The sequence below is a fragment of the Ranitomeya imitator genome, chromosome 3, assembly GCF_032444005.1.
Source record: "Ranitomeya imitator isolate aRanImi1 chromosome 3, aRanImi1.pri, whole genome shotgun sequence".
In the NCBI taxonomy this organism is placed as follows: Eukaryota; Metazoa; Chordata; class Amphibia; order Anura; family Dendrobatidae; genus Ranitomeya; species Ranitomeya imitator.
Genome location: NC_091284.1, coordinates 418,121,753 through 418,144,870, shown reverse-complemented (window position 1 = coordinate 418,144,870; position 23,118 = coordinate 418,121,753). Strand labels below are relative to the sequence as shown.

Below are 23,118 nucleotides of genomic sequence, written 5' to 3'. Positions count from 1 at the left end.
GTGACAGGGGGAGATGTTCACCCAGTCAGGGAGAAAGAGGGAGAGCATTCCCCCTACATGACCTGACGTCATTGGGAGTGCTTTTTAGAAGGTGTAGCGGGTCCTCTGAACATATATCCGGAACCCTTTCTATCCTTGAACTCCAAGCTCTTTCTTTTTCTCGGAGGATGTCCCCTATTAAACTTCCTCCTCCAAATAGAACGCTTCCTAGCTTGAGCCGGGAAACTAGGGAATTCCTTCTTTTAGTCGTCTGCCTTCTCCAAAATGTCATCTAGCTTCTGTCCGAAGAGAAAGTGGCTATCACATGGGATGGAGCAGAGTTTATTTTTTGAAGGCAGGTCTCCCGGACACTCCTCCAGCCATAAGGCCCATCTTCTCGCAATGGATAGGCTCGCCGACCTAGCCACTAACCTCACAGAGGTGTCTGCTAGAAAGGCTTCTGCTCCCTGCAAGAGTCATATTGGCCAAGATATAATCTCTCGGGACCTTACTCTTAAGTTGCTCCTCCATTTGTTGCAGCCAAACCATAAGGGAGCAGGCAGTACAAGTCCCAGCTATTGCTGGCTTCAGACCCCCTGCGGCTGCATCCCAGGTGTGCCTCAGCAACCCATCAGCTTTTTTATCCAACGGGTCTCTAAGTGCGCAAGAGTCCTTAAAGGGCTGGGCTGACCTTTTAGAGGATTTCCCTACTGCTCTCTCGATTTTATGGATTTTATGCCAACTCTCCGAGTCTTTCTACTCAAAGTTGTATCTCCTCTTAGAAGATGAGGGCAGGCTACCAGATCTCTCCGGCTTCTTTCACTCTATTTATGAGCGCCCATATCCTGGAATTTCCAGGAAAGGTACACTTCCTCCTTTCCCCCAGGTCCCCAAACATTGTATCCTCTAGTGACTTAGGTACTTTCTCCTCTTTCGGGTCCACTGTTGACCTGACTGCCCTTACCAACCTATCCTTATCCTCAGCCAGAAAGCAAAGTCGGCCACCTATATCACTGTTCAAGGAGGAGGAGGACGGTGATTCACTATGGTATTCTCCAATGTACTGTACAGAGGCCTTCGATTCCGTAACGACCTCCTGAGCTCTCTTGCTCCCCTTTATTAACTGGGTCTTTAGGGTACCTTGCACCTCAGTCCTGATCATGGACCTAAGACTCGTGGCAAAGTCAGGAATCTCATCACATACAGTTTTTTTGAATGCAGTCAGAGCAGAGATTTTTCTGTCAATGAACTGCCAGCAGGGTCCTACAAAGGACACATTCTTTATTCTTCTTTTTGGCACTAGCCTTCCTAGGCCCCTAGTGATTTAAGCAAAAAATGGCCCTTAGTAACAAAAAAGGTGACATTCTCGATGATCACTCACCACCCGCTGCTATATCAAGGGTACCGGATTCAGAGGCTGATTGGGGGACATATAACGTCTCTCCTGGATACCGAATAGTCCTGTGACCTCTAACCGGGATGGCTGCCACTCCTGCCACTTGAGTGGCTGATCCTCTTAGTGTGCCCGAGCTGGTGACCAGGCACAGATATTGGTGACTACTCCTGCTGCTGTAAAGGCTGCTGTTGTTGTCATCTGAGATCCTCCATGATGGGGAGCTTTGGACATAAGCATTTCTCCTGTGGTCATCCCTCCTTTTTAGAGGGGATCCACTGCGCTTCTCACCTCCTCCGGTGCCAACAATGATGCCCCTGTCCCCTCCATTTCCCCCTCCAGGATGTGCCAAGTCTCCACGCATCCCGGCCGTCTTTTTCACCCAGGTCGCCGTCATTTTGCCTCCTGCACACCCCTTTTTGACGTCCCGTGGGCACGCCCATTCCCAGAAAGACTTTTGCGCCCCCAGTAGCCAGACTCACTACGGAGCTGAGGCCGGAAGACAGAGGAGGGAGAGCACTGCAGTGGATGCAGAAGAGCCACCAGGCCCTTGTCTGTGCAGCACATGACCGCACGTAAGCTAAGGCCGACTGGACCCGTGGATGGCACATCCAACACCTGAAGGCCGAGATACAGGCATGTGCCTGTTCTTCCAGTGCCGGGAAAGGAATAGGTAAGTAGATAAAAAAATAACAAAACCTTCAACCCGCCACGGTCTCAGCGCGAGAGTTCCCGTCAGGACAGGAAACCCAACTGAATCGGGGGAGAGGTACCACTCTTTTATTTCAGTAGGTTTCCTGTCCTGGCTGGCCAGATTCCTCTTTCAGGTGTGCTGTCATAGGTGAAGGGAAAAGCTCTATTTTGATACCTTACTAGTGTTGTGTCTCACACAGTCACACTAGGTGACCAGTACTGCTTAATTGATATATTAAGTGGATAAAATCTTATTGTGCTTACCGTAAATTGTCCCCACAGCTACAGCAAATGTTACGCACATTGGGTTCTATTCACCAAGACCTGCATTGTTCACGCAAGACTTGATAAGAGGGCGTGCAGGAGGCAGACGCTCCAGAGTCATGAAGAGGTGCTTGCATTCCCGTTCATGAATCTGCAGCATCCAAGGACTGGCATGCACCTCAGAGCACCAAGTCACAAATCTTACTCTAGGGACAGGAGTGAGAGTCCTGGCATAGGGAATGTCACAGGTCATCATGAATTAGATGTCCAGTGGAGTCACGCGCTCAGCTCCACCTATTTTGGCAGAGCTGGGAGAAACTGGCATAAGTACACCAAAAGTTGTAAAAATTTGGCGCAACTCCCAAGTTGTACCTAAATTTTGCGACTTTTCAAAGCTTTTATGCCAGAATTCTGGTATGAAAGCTTTGATGAATCGGGCCCATTTTCTTGTAGCACTATATCCGTGTTTCCCAAACTCCGCTCTGCACTCCAACAGAATATTTATGATTTCCTTGTATTGCACAAGCGATGGAATGCATGAGAAATTTTGCTAGGTTCTCCCACCAATGCTAAGGAAATCCATGACCCCCAGTTTCATCATTTGTGTGGGGTGGGGATGGGGGAGGGTTTAAGTCACTTTTTTGCCTCACATTAGCTACCTTTTTTGGCGCCAAATTCATCAAAATGGACCATGCAATTCAATAATTTGGCGCTAAATTTTAATGTTATCAAAAATACATAGGGGTGAGTGGAGTAAAGCTGCGCCCATAAAGTGTAAAACAAGCAAGCACATATAAAATAGACTTCAAGCAAGGAGCAAATGGAATAATGAATTGGGTGCAAACAAATAAACAGGTGTAAAACACAAAAAAAACAGGCTCAAAGTCCATGATGAATCAGAGACATAATCTGTTAGGGGTTAAGAGGACTGGAGTTTGGGAAACTGTACTAAATCAATATTCTTCAGGATGCAGTATGTCACAAAGTGGGTAGGTAGAGGACAGTTATTTGGCTCCCTTTTGTCCCAGTGGTAAAGATGAGGGACATTATGCTGCCCTTCTGTTTAGTCTTAGTGTAAAAACTAAAAAAGTTGTTAAAACTAACTCAGATTGTTTTACTTTCTATGTACTGACCCACATGCAGGCTTCCAGTCTAACTTTGGAGATGATGGTCCATAAAGTAATAGCACCTTCTACAGTTTCTTCATCTGGACATATAATTTCATCTGGATATGGAGGTTCAGGAAAATTTACAGAATTACATTCATAAGCAGCAAGTGTCACAGATGCTATGTGAGGACCCTGAAAAGACATAAAAAGATATATATATATTAGCATGGAGGGGACATACATTATATATAAAAGTATATCTGATTAAAACAAAACACACACATATATATATATACACACACAGTATATACTGTGTATATATATATATATATATATATATATATATATATATATATACACAGTATATACTATATATATATATATATATATATATATATATATACACACAGTATATACTGTATATATATATACACAGTATATATATATATATATATATATACACAGTATATACTGTATATATATATATATATATATATATATATATATATATATATACACACACAGTATATATATATATATATATATATATATATATATATATACACATATACATATATATATATATATATACATACATATATAAATATATATATATATATATATATATATATATATATATATATATATATATACACACACACATATATACACACACCTATTTATTTTGCAGATGACTTGTGAAACTGGAGCAAAAAACATTTATAGTGGATACACTGTATATTGAGACATATTGTATATTGTCTTTTGAGTGTTCAAATATCATTGAAAATGAGTCACTGCCCTACACCCCCAAGCACAAGTTTATCTAGACTAGACTCACATCATCATGTGTCATAACCCTGGATTAGTGCATAAAAACCTCAACCAGTTATTAATTTACAATGACCATTTTCCAGTAACTTACATCCATGGTAATATAAAAAATAAATGTTAAATCTTTCTGACACCTAAATAAGAAATATATACATGCTTTATTCATTGGAAAACATAGTGTTTGGTTCTTGTTTGCTGTAAAATGCACTTGCTAAAGCCATACAAGCACACTGAACAAAAACAAACACTATTATTCATGATATACTAGTGCAACAATCCTATTGCTGCATTACTACAGAATACATTAATGTTGGGGCAAGAGGTTGTGAAAGACAAGAATTGGCAAAGGGAAGTATGTGAAAAGTAGGGTGTGAAGCTAAGCTCAAAAGGATAAAATGAACTGACAAAGACCGCATGCAAAGTTGGGGGAGTCCCAGAAGTTGCTTCTGGTCTGTCTGAGATTCTCTAAAAGGTTACATGACTGTGTCAACTACCGTAGTTAATTGTATGTTTAGCATTTTTTTATTGTTATCTTTTAGAGTTCTAAAATATAATTGTACACTGTACTGTAGAGAGAGAATACAGGTTTGTTCACTACACAACGCATTTAAAGAGAATCTGTCAGCAGGATTTCACCCTCCAAAACAAGTCCAGCAATACTGAAACAGACATCACTTTTGGGGGCAAGGCTGGTTTATGCTCACTGGATTATCTCCATACAATGCGCACTGACAGTGCGCTCTCTTGCTGACTCATTAATTCTAATTAGAGCCGACTTGGGAGCGCATTGTCACTGTGCACTGAAAAGAATATTGGAAAGGAGTTCGTACTGAGGATATGTCAAAATTGACAACCAAGGTATGCACAGTACAGCAGGGACTAGCCCAGCCCCTGAAACGGATGTCTCTGATGAAGCTTCTTTTCAAGGCTGCAGCATGCACTGGGGATTCTCAAACAAAGTATCATCAAAATGGAAACAAATAAACAAAAAAAGTAAAGCAAACCAGATAGGCTACGTTCACATTAGCGTTGTGCGGGGCAGGGTCGGGCGCAGCCGTGGCGACGCATGCGTCATGCGCCCCTATATTTAACATGGGGGGCGCATGGACATGCGTTGTCTTGTGTTTTGTGACGCATGCGTCATTTTGGCGCAACTGTCAGGGCGCAGAGGACGCTGCATGATGCAGTTTTTTCTTCGCCAAAAATCGTGCAAAAATGAACGCATGTGTCACAAAAAGCTGCGTTGTGCATGCGTTTTTGCATGCGTTGTGTCTTGCGTCGCCGACGCTGCCCCGCACAACGTTAATGTGAACGTAGCCTTAGAGTAGAGACTTTTTAAATAAACTATATTAGAAAAAGTAACATATTATTAAAATAAATAGTAAGACATTCAGTATGAAAATTAATATTAGTTTCAGACCACCCCTTTGGGTTACATTTAAAAGTACCAGAGATAGTCTTTAAAGTGAAACACATTAAAATAGGGGACTTTGTAATATATCGTATCAAAGAAATCTGCGTCTTTCTCTTGATAAACTAATCATTCAGTTTCAATATTCTCAACTCATATAAAAAAAAAAAAAAAATCTGTCTTCAATTAATAAGTTCTATAGTGAACTAGTTTCAAGAGAACTTGCTGCAGAATTCCTGTTTGACTCTAGCTTTTCCTTTTCTGCTCTCCACAGAATTTTAAAGGCACCAGCGCTCATCTTCTATCTCAGTAATGGGAAAATCTGTCTTCTTTGAATACAGATTTTACCTGTGAATTGAGAGTGAATGTTCAATCCAGGAGGCAAAAAAGCAGATTTCTCTGATAACATATATTACAAACTTTCATGTGTACTCAGGATTTATTAAATAAAAAATGTAAATGCCTGCACCACTCCCAACACTTTAACCCCCTAAATGCTGTGATCGCAGCATTTAGCGCACAGGCAGATGGAAAAAAGACCTTCTGCCATTATATCGGAGATCCCGATGCATGATTTAACGAACTTGTGTCTGGAGGGCACTTTCTGCAGTCTGATCACAGTTATAAGTTATAGCAATTCTACTGCACTGCTATCTACTATATAATTGTCTAAGGGTCACTTCCGTCTTTCTGTCTGTCTGTCACGGAAATCCCAAGTCGCTGATTGGTCGTGGCAAAACAGCCATGACCAATCAGCGACAGGCACAGTCCGACGGCAAAATGGCAGCTCCTTACTCCCCGCAGTCAGTGCCCGCTCCATAGTCCCCTCCAGTCAGCGCTCACACAGGGTTAATGGCAGCGCTAACGGACCGCGCTATGCCGCGGTGTAACGCACTCCGTTAACGCTGCTATTAACCCTGTGTGACCAACTTTTTACTATTGATGCTGCCTCTGCAGCATCAATAGTAAAATGATCTAATGTTAAAAATAATTTAAAAAATAGTTATATACTCACCGTCCGTCTGCCCCTTGGATCCAGAACATGCCTTTCCCGCTCCTCGCGACGCTCCGGTGACCGCTCCATGCATTGCAATCTCGTGAGATGATGACGTAGCGGTCTCGCGAGACCGCTACGACATCATCTCACAAGACCGCAATGTACTCTTCAGAGTGGAGCACGCGAGGAGCACCGGTAAACGCTTCGCCTGGATCCGGGGGGCCAACGGAAGGTGAGTATATAACTATTTTTTATTTTAATTCTTTTTTTTTTTTTAACAGGGATATGATGCCCACATTGCTATATACTACGTGGGCTGTGCAATATACTACGTGGGCTGTGCAATATACTACGTGGGCTGTGCAATGAGTATATAACTTTTTTATTTTAATCCTTTTTTTTTTTTTTTTAACAGGGATATGATGCCCACATTGCTATATACTACGTGGGCTGTGCAATATACTACATGGGCTGTGCAATATACTACGTGGGCTGTGCAATACACTGCGTGGGCTGTGCAATACACTGCGTGGGTGTTACCGCTGTTGCTGCTGCAGCTCGCCGCGGTCCCGGTGTCGGGTCTGGTCGCGTTCGCTCGTCCTCTCCTGTTGGGGTCTCTGGTCGTCCTGCGGCGCGCTCTCGCCGCTCTGTTCCTTCCCCTGCAGCGGCCCGTTCCCGGCATTCCACTTCCGGGTTCGGGTGTCCCGCCGGCTCCGCGTCACTTCCGGAGTCTTCGGTCACTGAGGGCTTGCTGACCCTGCGCAGGCGCTCTGGCTTCCACAATAGGGGCAGGCGCATTGCACCCTATACGATTCCCAGGGATAGGTCAGTATAGTCTCAACCAATCCCTGCCCCTGTCCTTGCTATATTAGGCGTCCTCCTCTGTGCCTCTTTGCCTGATTGTCTTAGCATTTCCTGTGCTCGTTCTTTGCCCGCTGTTCGCCGCCTCTTTGGCGGACTGCGTTCCTTTCCGTTTTCGTCCTTTGTTCTTGTGGTTCCCGTTTCTGTTTTGCTTAGTATTCTTAACCTTCCTTTTTGTTTGTTCCACAGTCTCTCGCTGGCGTCCGTGTTCCCCTTCTGGTTTACAGTCCTGCCGGGTTTCCTTCTGTGCCTTTTTGTTCTCTTCCCTGGAGCCGTCCCTCTCGGTACTTCCACTGTGGGTAAGTGACCTCTGGGCCTGCCCCTTACGGTCCCTGTATAGGGGTCGGTTCATCCCTAGGTCTGCTCGCCCAGGGGTAGGGCTGCCCACGGTCTAGAGGGTCCACTCTTAGTTCTAGTAGTGTCCGTTATAGTGGGCTGTGCAATACACTGCGTGGGCTGTGCAATACACTGCGTGGGCTGTGCAATACACTGCGTGGGCTGTGCAATGTACTACGTGGGCTGTGCAATGTACTACGTGGCTGTGCAATGTACTACGTGGCTGTGCTATATACTACGTGGCTGTGCTATATACTACATGGTTGTGCTATATACTATGTGGCTGTGCTATATACTACGTGGCTGTGCAATACACTACGTGGGCTGTGCAATATACTATGTGGGCTGTGCAATACACTACGTGGGCTGTGTTATACACTACGTGGGCTGTGTTATACACTACGTGGGCTGTGTTATATACTGCGTGCGTGGGCTGTTATATACTACGTGAGCTGTGTTATATGCTACGTGGGCTGTTATACACTCCGTGGGCTGTGCTATATACTACGTGGCTGTGCAATATACTACGTGGGCTGTGCAATATACTACGTGGGCTGTGCAATATACTATGTGGGCTGTGTTATACACTACGTGGGCTGTGTTATACACTACGTGGGCTGTGTTATACACTACGTGGGCTGTGTTATACACTACGTGCGTGGGCTGTTATATACTACGTGAGATGTGTTATATGCTACGTGGGCTGTTATACACTCCGTGGGCTGTGCTATATACTATGTGGCTGTGCTATATACTCTGTGGGCTGTGTTATATACTACGTGGCTGTGCTATATACTACGTGGCCGGCCGCGAGCAATCAGCGACAGGCGCAGTCTGTGTATTCAATGTATTATTCTAAAATCTTCATAAACTACATATATATTCTAGAATACCCAATGCGTTAGAATCGGGCTACCATCTAGTCTACTATATAATTGCCTAAGGGGTACTTCCGCCTGTCTGTCTTTCTGTCCCGGAAATCCCACGTCTCTTACTGGTCGCGGCAGCCACCAATCAGCGACGGGCACAGTCTGGCCGAGAATTAGTCCCTCCCTACTTCCGTCCAGTCAGTGCCCGGCGCCCGCTCCATACTCCCCTCCAGTCAGCGCTGACACAGGGTTAATGGCAGCGTTAACGGACCGCGTTATGCCACGGGTAACGCACTCCGTTAACGCTGCTATTAACACTGTGTGACCAACTTTTTACTATTGATGCTGCCTATGTAGCATCAATAGTAAAAAGATCTGTTAAAAATAATAAAAAAACAAAAAACCTGCTATTCTCACCTTCCGTCGTCCGCCGATGCGCGCGCGGCTGCCGCCAGCTTCCGTTCCCAGAGATACATTGCGAAATAACCCAGAAGACTTAGCGGTCTCGCGAGACCACTAAGTCATCTGGGTGATTTTGCAATGCATCTCTGGGAACGGAAGCTGGCGGCAGCAGCGCACGCATAGGGACAGCTTCGCTGGACAACGGCGGGTGAGTATATAACTTTTTTATTTTAATTATTTTTTTTATTTTTAAACAGGGATATGGTGCCCACACTGCTATATACTACGTGGGCTGTGATATATACTGTGTGGCTGCTATATACTACGTGGCCACTGTTATATACTGTGTGGGCTGTGTTATATACTATGTGGCCTGTGTTATATACTGCGTGGGCTGTGTTTATATACTGCGTGGCTGCTATATACTACGTGGGCATTTGTTTTATACTACATGGGCAGTGTTATATACTACGTGGGCTGTGTTATATACTGCGTGGCTGCTATATACTACGTGGGCAGTGTTATATACTGAGTGGGCAGTGTAATATACTATGTGGCCTGTCTTATATACTGCGTGGACTGTGCTATATATTAAGTGGGCTGTTATATACTACGTGGATGTGTTATAGACTGCGTGTCTGCTATATACTACATGGCTCCTATATACTATGTGGCCTGTGCTGTATACTATGTGGCTGCTATATACATACATACATACGCTAGAATACGCGATGCGTTAGAATCGGGCCACCATCTAGTACCTTATAACTGCGATCAAACTGCAGAAAGCGAAAGTCCCATAGCGGGATTAAATAAAGTTTAAAACCGTTGTAAAAAAAACACTTAATTAAAAAAAAAAAAAAAAAATCACAAAATAATAATAAAAACCAAAAAATATTGTGCCCATAAATAAATATGGGGGAAAAAATTACACATATTTGGAATAGAGCGTCTGGAACAACCCAACCTATAAAAAAAAACTGTCCCACTAGTTAACCCTTCTAGTGAACAGGAAAAAAAACATGCTTCATCATCATACCGCCAAACAAAAAGTGGAATGAATAGCGATCAAAACTACTTATGAAAATAATAATGGTACTGCCGAAAACGTCATCTTACCCCACAAAAAACAAGCCTCCATACAGCCCCATCAGCGGAAAAATAAAAAAAGTTACAGCTCTCAGAATAAAGTGATGCAAAAACAATTATTTTTTCTATAAAATTGTTTTTATTGTGTAAAAACACCAAAACATAAAAAAAAAATATAAATGTGGTATTGCTGCAATTGTACTGACCTGAAGAATAAAGCGGTCTTATCAATTTTACCATGCACGGAACAAAAATTGGAATAGAAAGCAATCAAAAAGAGTTATCACTTCATAAAGTGACAGTGATAAAAATTTTAAATTTGGTCTGGTCATGAAGGTGCAAACAGCCTTGGGGGGTGAAGGGGTTAACACATACACAGCATCTCAAAAGCTAGTAACAGGTTCCATTTAAACTTATGATTAGAAAAGTAATCTTAGGAAATATGACATTCTTACGTCATGAGTTCTCACTAAAATATTAATGGTGGCAAAAGTATTAAAATAGGATGAATAAGCCACAGTCTTGTATAAGTATCCAATACTTTCTGCTGAAAAATGCGCTGGTCTGGCAAAAGAAAAAAAAAACAAACAAAACTAACTATTATTAACTTGAAACATGCAATAAAATAAAAATGACCTCATAAAACGCTCTTCCAGCACAGTCAGTGTGCTGACCGCAACCGTACCAATGTCATGATATCAAAATCTGGCAGAGGCCACTTGCTGCATCATGCTACTCATAGCCATGATGTCATAAAACAGATGAGAATAGATACTAGATTCCAATAACCGAAACATAAAAACAATACAGTACAGCTCTGCAATACTGCAGTCAAGAATTCCAGGTTTATTATCATAAAGCCTTGGTAGAACACTGGCACCGTGTGGTCAAGTCAACACTAACATATCCAGAATGCTTTATAAGAACACGTGGTCGTTTAATTAAAGAAAAATATAATTCTGTCCTTATATTTCTCATTGCATGAGCTCCATATATAATTTAGTACAAACTGCAGAAATAAAACTGTAATAGAGGACTTAATATCACATTATTACGCATTCTGTGTATATTCTGAAAAACCAGACAGACAACAATACAGCCAAATCTAACATTAAAGGGAATCTGTCAGCAGGTTTTTGCTACCTCATCGGAGAGCAGTGTAATGCAGGAAAAAAGAGACCCTGAATCCAAAGATGTATCACATAGATTACTGGGTGCACCCATTCTGACACAATCAGAGTTTTTAGATTTAGCAATGCAGCAAAGCTGAGAAAGCTGCCTCCGCCCACACCGGGCTCTGTATATAAAGTGTCTATAGACAGTGAGGTGCTTATCACAGAAGGGGGTGGAGTCAGACTTGGGCTCAAGTGCTGCATTGTCAGAGCAATGATAAGCTTCTGGTGCTAAAATACAGTACTAACTGCAAGAAAAAAAACAACAGGTTGGAGCTTGATAAGAGAGGCATGGCTGAAATCTGTATTTTAACCCCTCCGTAATGCAGTCTTCAGATTACATTGCAAAAACCTGCTGACAGATTACTTTTAAGGATAAACCATGGCATGCATACATGATCAATAGACGGATTAAATAGGAATCAGCAGAGCAAACAGAGTTGTGGAAATCCGATTCACATATGAGAGATCAATTCTTGGAGGAATGTGTACCAAATCTGCCAAATTTGAAGAGGGTCTTATAGAGGATTATAGTGATAAACAGTTTCATGAGGACCTTTCACTGGATCTCTTAATTTAAAGATTAAATGTCATTTTAATTTTTTATTTAAAAGATCAATAGTACACATGAAAATAACCAACTTTGTAATATATCTTTTCAGAAAAATCTGCTTCTTTCCCTTCCTGGACTGATCTCCTTCACTCTTAATTCATGGGTAAAATCTGAGTTCAGTGAAGACAGATTTTCATGTTATTGAGATAGGGGATGACATCAGGTTTTTATAAGATTCTATGGAAAAAGGCGAGGAGCTAGAGGTAGACACATATTCTACTGTAAATTCTCCTGAAATGAAACGTTCATTTTAAACAGAGAACCTCCTTCAATTGAGTGCTCCCCTGATTCTTTTTCTTCTGAGCCCCTTAGTACCAAAGTTATGTCCCTTGGTAATAAAGAGTGGTCACTTTGCACATTTCCCTTCAACCAACTGGGTGTATACTACAGTGGAAGTGTACATTTGTTTTTTCTCCTCTATGGTGTTGGCCAATCGAAACACACTTGTTTTACAGAGGGGGGAAAGCAAACGTCCAGAGAAAAGGTCATAGATGTAGTCTGGCTCAACGCATTCTCCTGAGACTAGATTTGTCTCATGAACATGATGAGAACTCCACAGTCACCGTGTTACTTCCTTGTATTGATGCAATGGAGCACAGGAGAGCAGCAATACTGGACTCACCTGGGTTACACCCAGTGTTTTTCTCTTCTGGTCCCACATCCCGGGCTTTCCGGCATTGTTGCTTTCTTGTGTACCAGAACTCCAAGAATGGAAGTAACGGCTGCGGCGTTCTGAAGAGACTTGTTGCAGTTGTGATCTTTTCTGTGGGCATTTTTTTCACCTCCCAGCTGTTTTTTTGATTGGAAAACATCACAAAGTAGAAAAAAGCAAATGCCCCAAAAGTTCTGTAGTCTATGCCCAGTGGGTTGAAGGGAATGTTTGCAAAAAAAAAAAAAAAAAAAGTGGCTCATTTTTAGCGAGGGACATAACTTTGGGACAGAGGGGCCCAGAAAAAAAAGATTAAATAAAGATTTTCCACAACGACAGTTAAGGGGACCTTGCTACTATAAAAGGTTTAATGAATAATGACATCATAATAAGAGGTAAGCCACAAGAAATAAGATGATCAATTCAAGGATAAAGCCTCAAAGATGTGTAACAACTATAGGCAACGAGCTACTGTATAACTATAATGAAAATAATTTTTTGTTTTAGAAAGCCATGTAGGATTTTGTAAAATGTTCCTCAGCACCAAAAGGACGTTTTTCGAACACATACTGGTAGTGTGTCATCTACACATCTTCAGATCTACACATCAGGAAGTTTAGCAGTATAGTCTGACAAAGTTAGTGCTGTAGTGGAGGCTCTCCTGTGGACTAAGTGGAAACTTTGGTTACGGTAACTAAAATTAGAGTGTCCAACATTTGTTCAGCTATTGTCCTCCGGGAAAACAGCATTATTCTCATTTATCTACCATAGAAGCATTTTTCTGCTATGAATACAAAGAAAGTAAGCAGTGTGCATCTACAGCATGCTGGCTCATCAATTTGGAAAATACACATTTTAGTTCATTGACCTTATAAAATAAAGCCAACAGTATAATGAGTATTTAGAATGAACAATAAGCCTGATGTGTTCATCATCAAGGTCAACGAACCCTAGTTACAGAACTTCTCAAGTTCATTTACCGAGTAGTGTACAGAGATTAGACCAGATATACAACAAAAGTCTATTTTATATACCTGGACATAAGGTATATAGGCGAACATATTAGGAAATATCAATGGTTTTAAAATTTTGGATTGCAAATCAAGTTATATATTTACTAACATGATAATCAGATCATGATCTGATGTAGAACAGCCATTGCAGTTCTACCTCAGGGTCACATTTGGCCACAGTTGGAATGCACAACTGGATTTGCCTGATGGGCAGGTCCGGTCCGGTGGTGGGCTGCATGGGTCCGCCTTACTTATACAGTCATGGCCAAAAGTATTGACACCCCTGCAATTCTGTCAGATAATACTCAGTTTCTTCCTGAAAATGATTGCAAACACAAATTCTTTGGTATTATTATCTTCATTTAATTTGTCTTAAATGAAAAAACACAAAAGAGAATGAAGCAAAAAGCAAAACATTGATCATTTCACACACAACTCCAAAAATGGGCCACACAAAAGTATTGGCACCCTCAGCCTAATACTTGGTTGCACAACCTTTAGCCAAAAAAACTGCGACCAACCGCTTCCGGTAACCATTAATGAGTTTCTTACAATGCTCTGCTAGAATTTTAGACCATTCTTCTTTGGCAAACTGCTCCAGGTCCCTGATATTTGAAGGGTGCTTTCTCCAAACTGCCATTTTTAGATCTCTCCACAGGTGTTCTATGGGATTCAGGTCAGGACTCATTGCTGGCCACCTTAGAAATCTCCAGTGCTTTCTCTCAAACCATTTTCTAGTGCTTTTTGAAGTGTGTTTTGGGTCATTGTCCTGCTGGAAGACCCATGACCTCTGAGGGAGACCCAGCTTTCTCACACTGGGCCCTACGTTATGCTACAAAATTTGTTGGTTGCCTTTAGACTTCATAATGCCATGCACACGATCAAGCAGTCCAGTGCCAGAGGCAGCAAAGCAACCCCAAAACATCAGGGAACCTCCGCCATGTTTGACTGTAGGGACCGTGTTCTTTTCTTTGAATGCCTCTTTTTTTCTCCTGTAAACTCTATGTTGATGCCTTTGCCCAAAAAGCTCAACTTTTATCTCATCTGACCAGAGAACATTCTTTCAAAACGATTTAGGCTTTTTCAGGTAAGTTTTGGCAAACTCCAGCCTGTTTTTTTTATGTCTCGGGGTAAGAAGTGGGGTCTTCCTGGGTCTCCTACCATACAGTCCCTTTTCATTCAGACGCCGACGGATAGTACGGGTTGACACTGTTGTACCCTCGGACTGCAGGGCAGCTTGAACTTGTTTAGATGTTAGTCGAGGTTCTTTATCCAACATCCGCACAATCTTGCGTTGAAATCGCTTGTCAATATTTCTTTTCCATCCACATCTAGGGAGGTTAGCCACAGTGCCATGGGCTTTAAACTTCTTGATGACACTGCGCACGGTAGACACAGGAACATTCAGGTCTTTGGAGATGGACTTGCAGCCTTGAGATTGCTCATGCTTCCTCACAATTTGGTTTCTCAAGTCCTCAAACAGTTCTTTGGTCTTCTTTCTTTTCTCCATGCTCAATGTGGTACACACAAGGACACAGGACAGAGGTTGAGTCAACTTTAATCCATGTCAACTTGCTGCAAGTGTGATTTAGTTATTGCCAACACCTGTTAAGTGCCACAGGTAAGTTACAGGTGCTGTTAATTACACAAATTAGAGAAGCATCACATGATTTTTCAAACAGTGCCAATACTTTTGTCCACCCCCTTTTTTATGTTTGGTGTGGAATTATATCCAATTTGGCTTTAGGACAATTCTTTTTGTGTTTTTTCATTTAAGACAAATTAAACGAAGATAATAATACCAAATAATGTGTGTTTGCAATCATTTTCAGGAAGAAACTGAGTATTATCTGACAGAATTGCAGGGGTGTCAATACTTTTGGCCATGACTGTAAAAATACCAGCGTTCTCAGATTATGCTGAAAACTATAGCAGTGCAGAGTGCAATCGGCCCCGTTACACCACTCACTCTGAAAAGAAACAGGCTTGTTTCTGATCTGTGGCCTGCCAGAGCTCAGTGGTCACACAGGGAACAGAAGCACAGAGGGGATACCATTACTACATGGAGGCACAGAGGAGGAACTAATGACACATGCAGACACAGATAGGATGTTGTTTACTATGTGGAGGCAAAATAATTGTATTATTTTGAGACATAACAGGGGTATTAATACACCAGGTGGAGTGCAGAGGGGGCAATATTACTACATGGAAGTGGGCACTAATACTAGATAGAGGCCCAGAGAGGGGCCCTATTATTGTGTGGGACACCAGGAGGCCTTTATGGATGGTTATAGAAGTATGGAGTTTGTGTAGAAGTGAAGAAAGGTGGGCAGGGTCCTAGAAAAGCAAGGAGTCAAACATGGCTATGTTTTACTTTCTGCAGTTATGGATGGAAGAAGTTGTCAGGGTGGTTTGAGCTGGGCTGAGCTGAGATCAAAATGAAAGTTCACGACGCCATTCAAAAAGAATGTCCCAAGTTAATGAAAAATTATCTGCCATACTTATGAATAAGGTCCATAAATTTGAAAAAAATTGGCTTCCCTGGGTGAAATACACCAACTACGCTCCCTTTTCCACACTATCACTTCGTCTACATGCTCCTGACTCATCAGATTCGTCCTAATTCTTTATATTGAATTTAGACTTGACTAACACCCCCCTGGGCTCCTTTCCCCTCTATTCCTTCCAATCAGTTACGTTAGCCTGTCCTCTTGTACTCCACCCAACTAAATGTGTGGTTTTTTATCACTACAATGTACCCGTTTGTTAATTGAATAATTCTTTAATAAAAATCTATTGTTTAAAAAATAAATACTGGGGAACATATGTGTAAGTGGGTTGAGAGCTGGCTCAGGGATAGGAAACAAAGGGTGGTTATTAATGGAGCACACTCGGACTGGGTCGCGGTTAGCAGTGGGGTACCACAGGGGTCAGTATTGGGCCCTCTTCTTTTTAACATATTTATTAATGACCTTGTAGGGGGCATTCAGAGTAGAATTTCAATATTTGCAGATGACACTAAACTCTGCAGGGTAATTAATACAGAGGAGGACAATTTTATATTACAGGATGATTTATGTAAACTAGAAGCTTGGGCTGATAAATGGCAAATGAGCTTTAATAGGGATAAATGTAAGGTCATGCACTTGGGTAGAAGTAATAAGATGTATAATTATGTGCTTAATTCTAAAACTCTTGGCAAAACCGTCAGTGAAAAAGACCTGGGTGTATGGGTGGATGACAAACTCATATTCAGTGGCCAGTGTCAGGCAGCTGCTACAAAGGCAAAAAAAATAATGGGATGCATTAAAAGAGGTATAGATGCTCATGAGGAGAACATAATTTTACCTCTATACAAGTCACTAGTTCGACCACACTTAGAATACTGTGCACAGTTCTGGTCTCCGGTGTATAAGAAAGACATAGCTGAACTAGAGCGGGTGCAGAGAAGAGCGACCAAGGTTATTAGAGGACTGGGGGGGTCTGCAATACCAAGATAGGTTATTACACTTGGGGCTATTTAGTTTGGAAAAACGAAGACTAAGGGGTGATCTTATTTTAAAGTATAAATATATGAGGGGACAGTACAAAAACCTTTCTGATGATGTTTTTAATCATAGACCTGAAACAGGGACAAAAGGGCATCCTCTGCGTTTGGAGGAAAAAAGGTTTAAGCATAATAACAGACGCGGATTCTTTACTGTAAGAGTAGTGAGACTATGGAACGCTCTGCTGTATGATGTTGTAATGAGTGATTCATTACTTAAATTTAAGAGGGGACTGGATACCTTTCTGGAAAAGTATAATGTTACAGGGTATATACACTAGATTCCTTGATAGGGCGTTGATCCAGGGAACTAGTCTGATTGCCGTATGTGGAGTCGGGAAGGAATTTTTTTCCCCAATGTGGAGCTTACTCTTTGCCACATGGGTTTTTTTTGCCTTCCTCTGGATCAACATGTTAGGGCATGTTAGGTTAGGCTATGGGTTGAACTAGATGGTCTTCCTTCGACCTTAATAACTATGTAACTATGTAACTGTCACCAGTGAGTCAGTTGATTAATGTGTACAGTATACACTTATGGACCACAGATCATGAGTAGAACTGATATTTACCATTATATATGATCAATATATTTGTCTTAGTTCAGTGGTTTTGGTTGATTGGTGGTATTATTCAGCCACTACTGTATATGCTGGTAATAAGCCACTACACTGTGTTCCAAATTATTATGCAAATTGGATTTAAGTGTCATAAAGATTTAATTGTTTTGTTTTTCAAATAAACTCATGGATGGTATTGTGTCTCAGGGCTCAATGGATCACTGAAATCAATCTTAAACACATGTGATAATTAGTTTTCCAGGTGATTCTAATTAAAAAGAAAACTACTTACAAAAAATATGTTCCACATTATTAAGCAGCCCACAGGTTTCAAGTAATATGGGAACTAAAAAGGATCTCTCTGCTGCTGAAAAGCATTAAATAGTGCAATGCATTGGACAAGGTATGAAAACATTAGATATTACACGAAAACTTAAGAGTGGTCATCATACTGTGAAGAGATTTGTGACTGAAACAGAGCACAGACAGAGTTCATGCAGATAAAGGCATAATGAGGAAGGTTTCTGCCAGTCAAATTCATGGGATTAAGAGAACAGCTGCCACAATACCATTACAAAGCAGCAAACAGCTATTTGAAGCTGCTGGTGCCTCTGGAGTGCCTCGAACCTCAAGGTGTAGGATCCTACAAAGGCTTGCTGTGGTGCATAAACCTAATATTCAGCCACCATTAAACAGTGTTCAGAAGCAGAAATGTTTAAAGTGGGCCCAGACATACATGAACACTAATTTCCAAATAGTCTTGTTTACTGATGAGTGTCAAGCAACCCTGGATGGTCCATATGGATTGAGTACTGGATGGTTGGCGGATGGCCACCATGTCCCAACAAGGCTGCGACGTCAGCAAGGAGGTGGAGGAGTCACATTTTGGGCCAGAATCACGGGGAAACAGCTGGTAGGATGCTTTAAGGTTCCTGAAGGTGTGAAAATGACCTCTGCAAAGTATTTAGAGTTTCTGACTGACAACTTTCTTCCATGGTCTAGAAAGCAGAAACGTGCCTTCAGGAGCAAAATCATCTTCATACATGACAATGCACCATCTCATGCTGCAAAGAATACCTCTGAGTCATTGGCTGCTATGGGCATAAAAGGAGATAAACTCATGGTGTGGCCACCATCTTCCCCTGACCTCAACCCTATAGAGAACCTTTGGAGTATCATCAAGCAAAAGATCTATGAGGGTGGGAGGCAGTTCACATCAAAACAGCGGCTCTGGGGGGCTATTCTGACTTCATGCAAAGAAATACAAGCAAAAACTCTCTAAAAACTCACAAGTTCAATGGATACAAGAATTGTGAAGGTGATATCAAAGAAGGGGTCCTATGTTAACATGTAACTTGGCCTGTTAGGATGAGCGTCTCCGCAAGATAAATAGACATGCTGCTGTCTATAAAGACGCACCGCATGTGCATATACGAAGTTCTGCCACTTGCATCTTTGAAGCTTAGTGGAGATGGGATTTCATAAAATCCCCTCCACTATGCTGTAACATCTGGACCCTGCAGGCTGGACGCTGTGGCTGTATGCAGCATCCAATCCGCAGCAAATACTGAACGTGGAAACATAGCCTTGTTCCTGATGCAATAGTATTAATGATATCAATACTTTTAGTACAGTGGGTTTTGTTAAACGGAGCCTATCATCACAAAGTTGCTATTGAAACCAAGCACATGCTTGGTGTACCAGTGACCTGGCCAAACAGTTTGATGCACCTTCCCATCTACTTGTTTTCCATCTATCTTTCTCTTCTCTGGCTCTATAAAGCCAGAGCTGTAAATAATCATTAAAATAAGGAAATTGGTGCCATTTGCTACCTACTGTACCTGTTTTACATCTCCTGACCAGGTCCAGGGTGCACCAGTCATTTTGTGCAGGCACCTGCAGGCCAGGTTCATATGTCCGTATAAAAAATTGTCACTTTTATCCACAAAACTCAGATGACAAGTGAGAAAAAAAAATCATCTGAGTGCAGTCCATATGCAATACACTTTTTTTTTTTTTAAACAGCAGCAGCTATTATAGTTTACAAGACCATTTACAGTTTTCTATGTTAAAGAATTGCAATGTACCCGTAAAAAAAGAAAAAGAAAAGGAAACTACCGTATATTGTGGCTCAGCATGGCTTCAGATTTTTTTTTTAGGATTTTTGTTGTGCCCCCATAGCAGATCTCAAGTGATTTATGAATGAAACTACTGCATGCTGCGATTTTTTTCCAAAAATACATTTGTGTTACCAAGCCCTAACAGTGTGATGGATTTTTTGGTACTTTGTATATAGTTATATTGTTGGAGATATTAGCTTTGGTACACTAGATTTTGCTCAGTAACGATGTGATTATATTTGTATAGTGTTGGTGACTAACTGTGTATTCTGTAAACGATATACAACCAGATCAGCCATAACCCACAAATGCATGTATATATTTCACAGTCGCAGGCATGTATGCTTTTAAATGTAAATTTAAAGAAGACCTTCCACAACTTATGACCGCATAAACTGTTCATTCCAGCACATAGTAGTAAAAGTATACATTAAAACCTATTTTCTTTTTCTCCACTCCGTTGTGACAATACACTGCGGTAAAATTTGTGGCACCCTAATGTGTTAATTTTGTAATAATTTAAAGGGAACCTGTCACCCCCAAAATCGTATATGAGCTGCGGCCACTGGCATCAGGGGCTTATCTACAGCATACTGTAATGCATTCTGTAACGCTGTAGATAAGCCCCCGATGTAACCTGAAAGATGAGAAATAAAGGTTATATTATACTCACCCAGGGGTGGTCCCGCTGCGGTCCGGGACCGATGGGTGTCACAGTCCGGTCCAGCGCCTCTTATCTTCTTACGATGACGTCCTCTTCTTGTCTTCAGGCTGCGGCTACAGCGCAGGCGTACTTTATATGCCCTGTTGAGGGCAGAGCAAAGTACTGCAGTGCGCAGGCGCCGGGCCTCTGACCCTTCCCGGCGCGACAGGAAGAAAAGAAGAGGACGCCATCGTATGAAGATAGGATGCAACGGACCCGGACCGCGATGCCCATCGGACCCAGACCGCAGCAGTATAATATAACCTTTATTTCTCATCTTTCAGGATACATCGGGGGCTTATCTACAGCATTACAGAATGCTGTAGATAAGCCCCTAATGGTGGTGGCCGCAGCTCATGTACGATTTTGGGGGTGACAGACTCACTTTAACTTGGTGTTACATTTCTTTCAGCCCCTTGGGCGTGAACTTTCATCCCGATAGGATGCCCACAAACCTGTAAGTAATGAAATGTTCTGTTAAATGATAAAAAAGGTTATCCCTTGGGCATGGGTAATTTCAGCATACTGTATACAGTGCCTTGCGAAAGTATTGGGTTCCCTGGAACTTTTCAACTTTTTCCCACATATCATGCTTCAAACATAAAGATACCAAATGTAAATTTTTGCTGAAGAATCAACAACAAGTGGAACACAATTGTGAAGTTGAACGAAATTTATTAGTTATTTTACATTTTTGTGGAAATTCAAAAACTGAAAAGTCGGGCGTGCAATATTATTCGGCCCCTTTACTTTCAGAGCAGAAAACTCACTCCAGAAGTTCATTGTGGATCCCTGAATGATCCAATGTTGTCCTAAATGCCTAATGATGATAAATATAATCCAACTGTGTGTAATCAAGTCTCCGTATAAATGCACCTGCTCTGTGATAGTCTCAGGGTTCTGTTTGAAGCACAGAGAGCATCATGAAGACCAAGGAACACAACAGGCAGGTCCGTGATACTGTTGTGGAGAAGTTTAAAGCTGGATTTGGATACAAAATGATTTCCAAAACTTTTTGAATAATATTGCACGCCCCACTTTTCCGTTTTTGAATTTCCACAAACATTTTAAAATAACCTATAAATTTCGTTCAACTTCACAATTGTGTTCCACTTGGTGATTCTTCACCAAACATTTACATTTAGTATCTTTATGCTTGAAGCATGATATGTGGGAAAAGGTTGAAAAGTTCTAGGGAGGAAAATACTTTCGCAAGGCACTGTATATGGTCAAACGTTGAGAAAGGTACTCTTTAAGGCCCTCCATACACATCAGATCCACGACTGTCAAACCCGCCAATAAAGGCGGGATTGGACGACAATCTAATGTTAAAGGGAGCCCCAGACAATTGTCAGGGGAGTTAACAATCCAGCATGTCCAATTTTCGACTCATATGGTTCTTTCAGAGACAATCTGCCCCTAGAGATGTCTGGCAGTGGCCCTCTCATAGAGAACAGAGCGAGTGCACCTGTGCATAGATTTGGGCAAGCAAGCTTCCAGCCGTCAATCATCATTTGGATGACAGTCATGTAATGTGTATGGGGAGCTTATGTGCCAGTCCGACACTGCGTTCAGCGCTAAGAAATTTCGAAGAAGAACTAATTGAACAGGTAACAAGCAACCTGCAAAGGTAATTATACTGGATCGACAAGCAGTTGGGTAGCTCGCCAAGGTCACTTTCTATGCTGCAAGGGTCAACAACACTTCCTTTTTTAATGGGTGTAGAAGCTGGTACAGAGGAGTCAGCTGACAGCACAATGTCTTTGCCAGCGTTTTTCATATATAATATTTTATATATTATATACCATATATATATTTTTTAATACATGCCAAGCTGGCCTTATAAACGATCCCATGATAAACAAGTCATACAATGCATTCCTCAGAGCAGAGCTAATGATTGTTACTGTAAAGAGATCTCGAATGTGCGCTTCCAGCTCTAATACAGGTTTGTTATGCTAAATTGGGTAGATGTAATAGGACATTATGATCTCCCGACACTGCTTCCAGTAATAGGTCATGCAGTCTATTATTCCAGCTGAGCTACTGCCAGAACAAAAAAAAAGCACAAAAACAGCAAGTCATAAGACCAGAAGACTTACAGTGCAAAATAAGTGATAGAAATGAAAGAAACAGCATCATTTATTTCACAAGCACAGCTGCATAATTCAACCAGGCAAGCAGAAATGTACAATGGTCACTCAGTGTAATCCTCTAAATGTAATTAAAGAAAACAAATGTATGTGTCTGGAAAATGATGAAAACCACTTTTTCCCCCCTTACTGTAAATTAAGACAAAACTTTACTTTCGGTGGTAAACACTTGAGTTCTCGGACTCCTCCTCCCCCATATCACCACCACGCTGACTCAATGCATCATGTGCCTGCTCTTTGACAACTTTAACCAGCTGTCCAAAATGAAGTCAGCGTGACTTTATCCTATGGTTTTGGCAGAGTCTGTGTAATAAGCTTTGGACATCTGCTTCTGCTAAAAAAATCATATTT

The 23,118-nt window shown here is 41.6% G+C and overlaps 1 protein-coding gene across 1 annotated transcript in view; it reads right to left on the bottom strand.

Annotated features, from left to right (window-relative positions):
* Positions 1 to 23,118, bottom strand: part of VMP1 (vacuole membrane protein 1) — a 247,704-nt gene that overhangs the window by 123,534 nt on the left and 101,052 nt on the right. Inside the window, exon 7 of the mRNA XM_069757189.1 lies at positions 3,463 to 3,630. Coding sequence (XP_069613290.1) covers positions 3,463 to 3,630 — 168 coding nt within the window. The remainder of the gene's footprint in view (positions 1 to 3,462; positions 3,631 to 23,118) is intronic.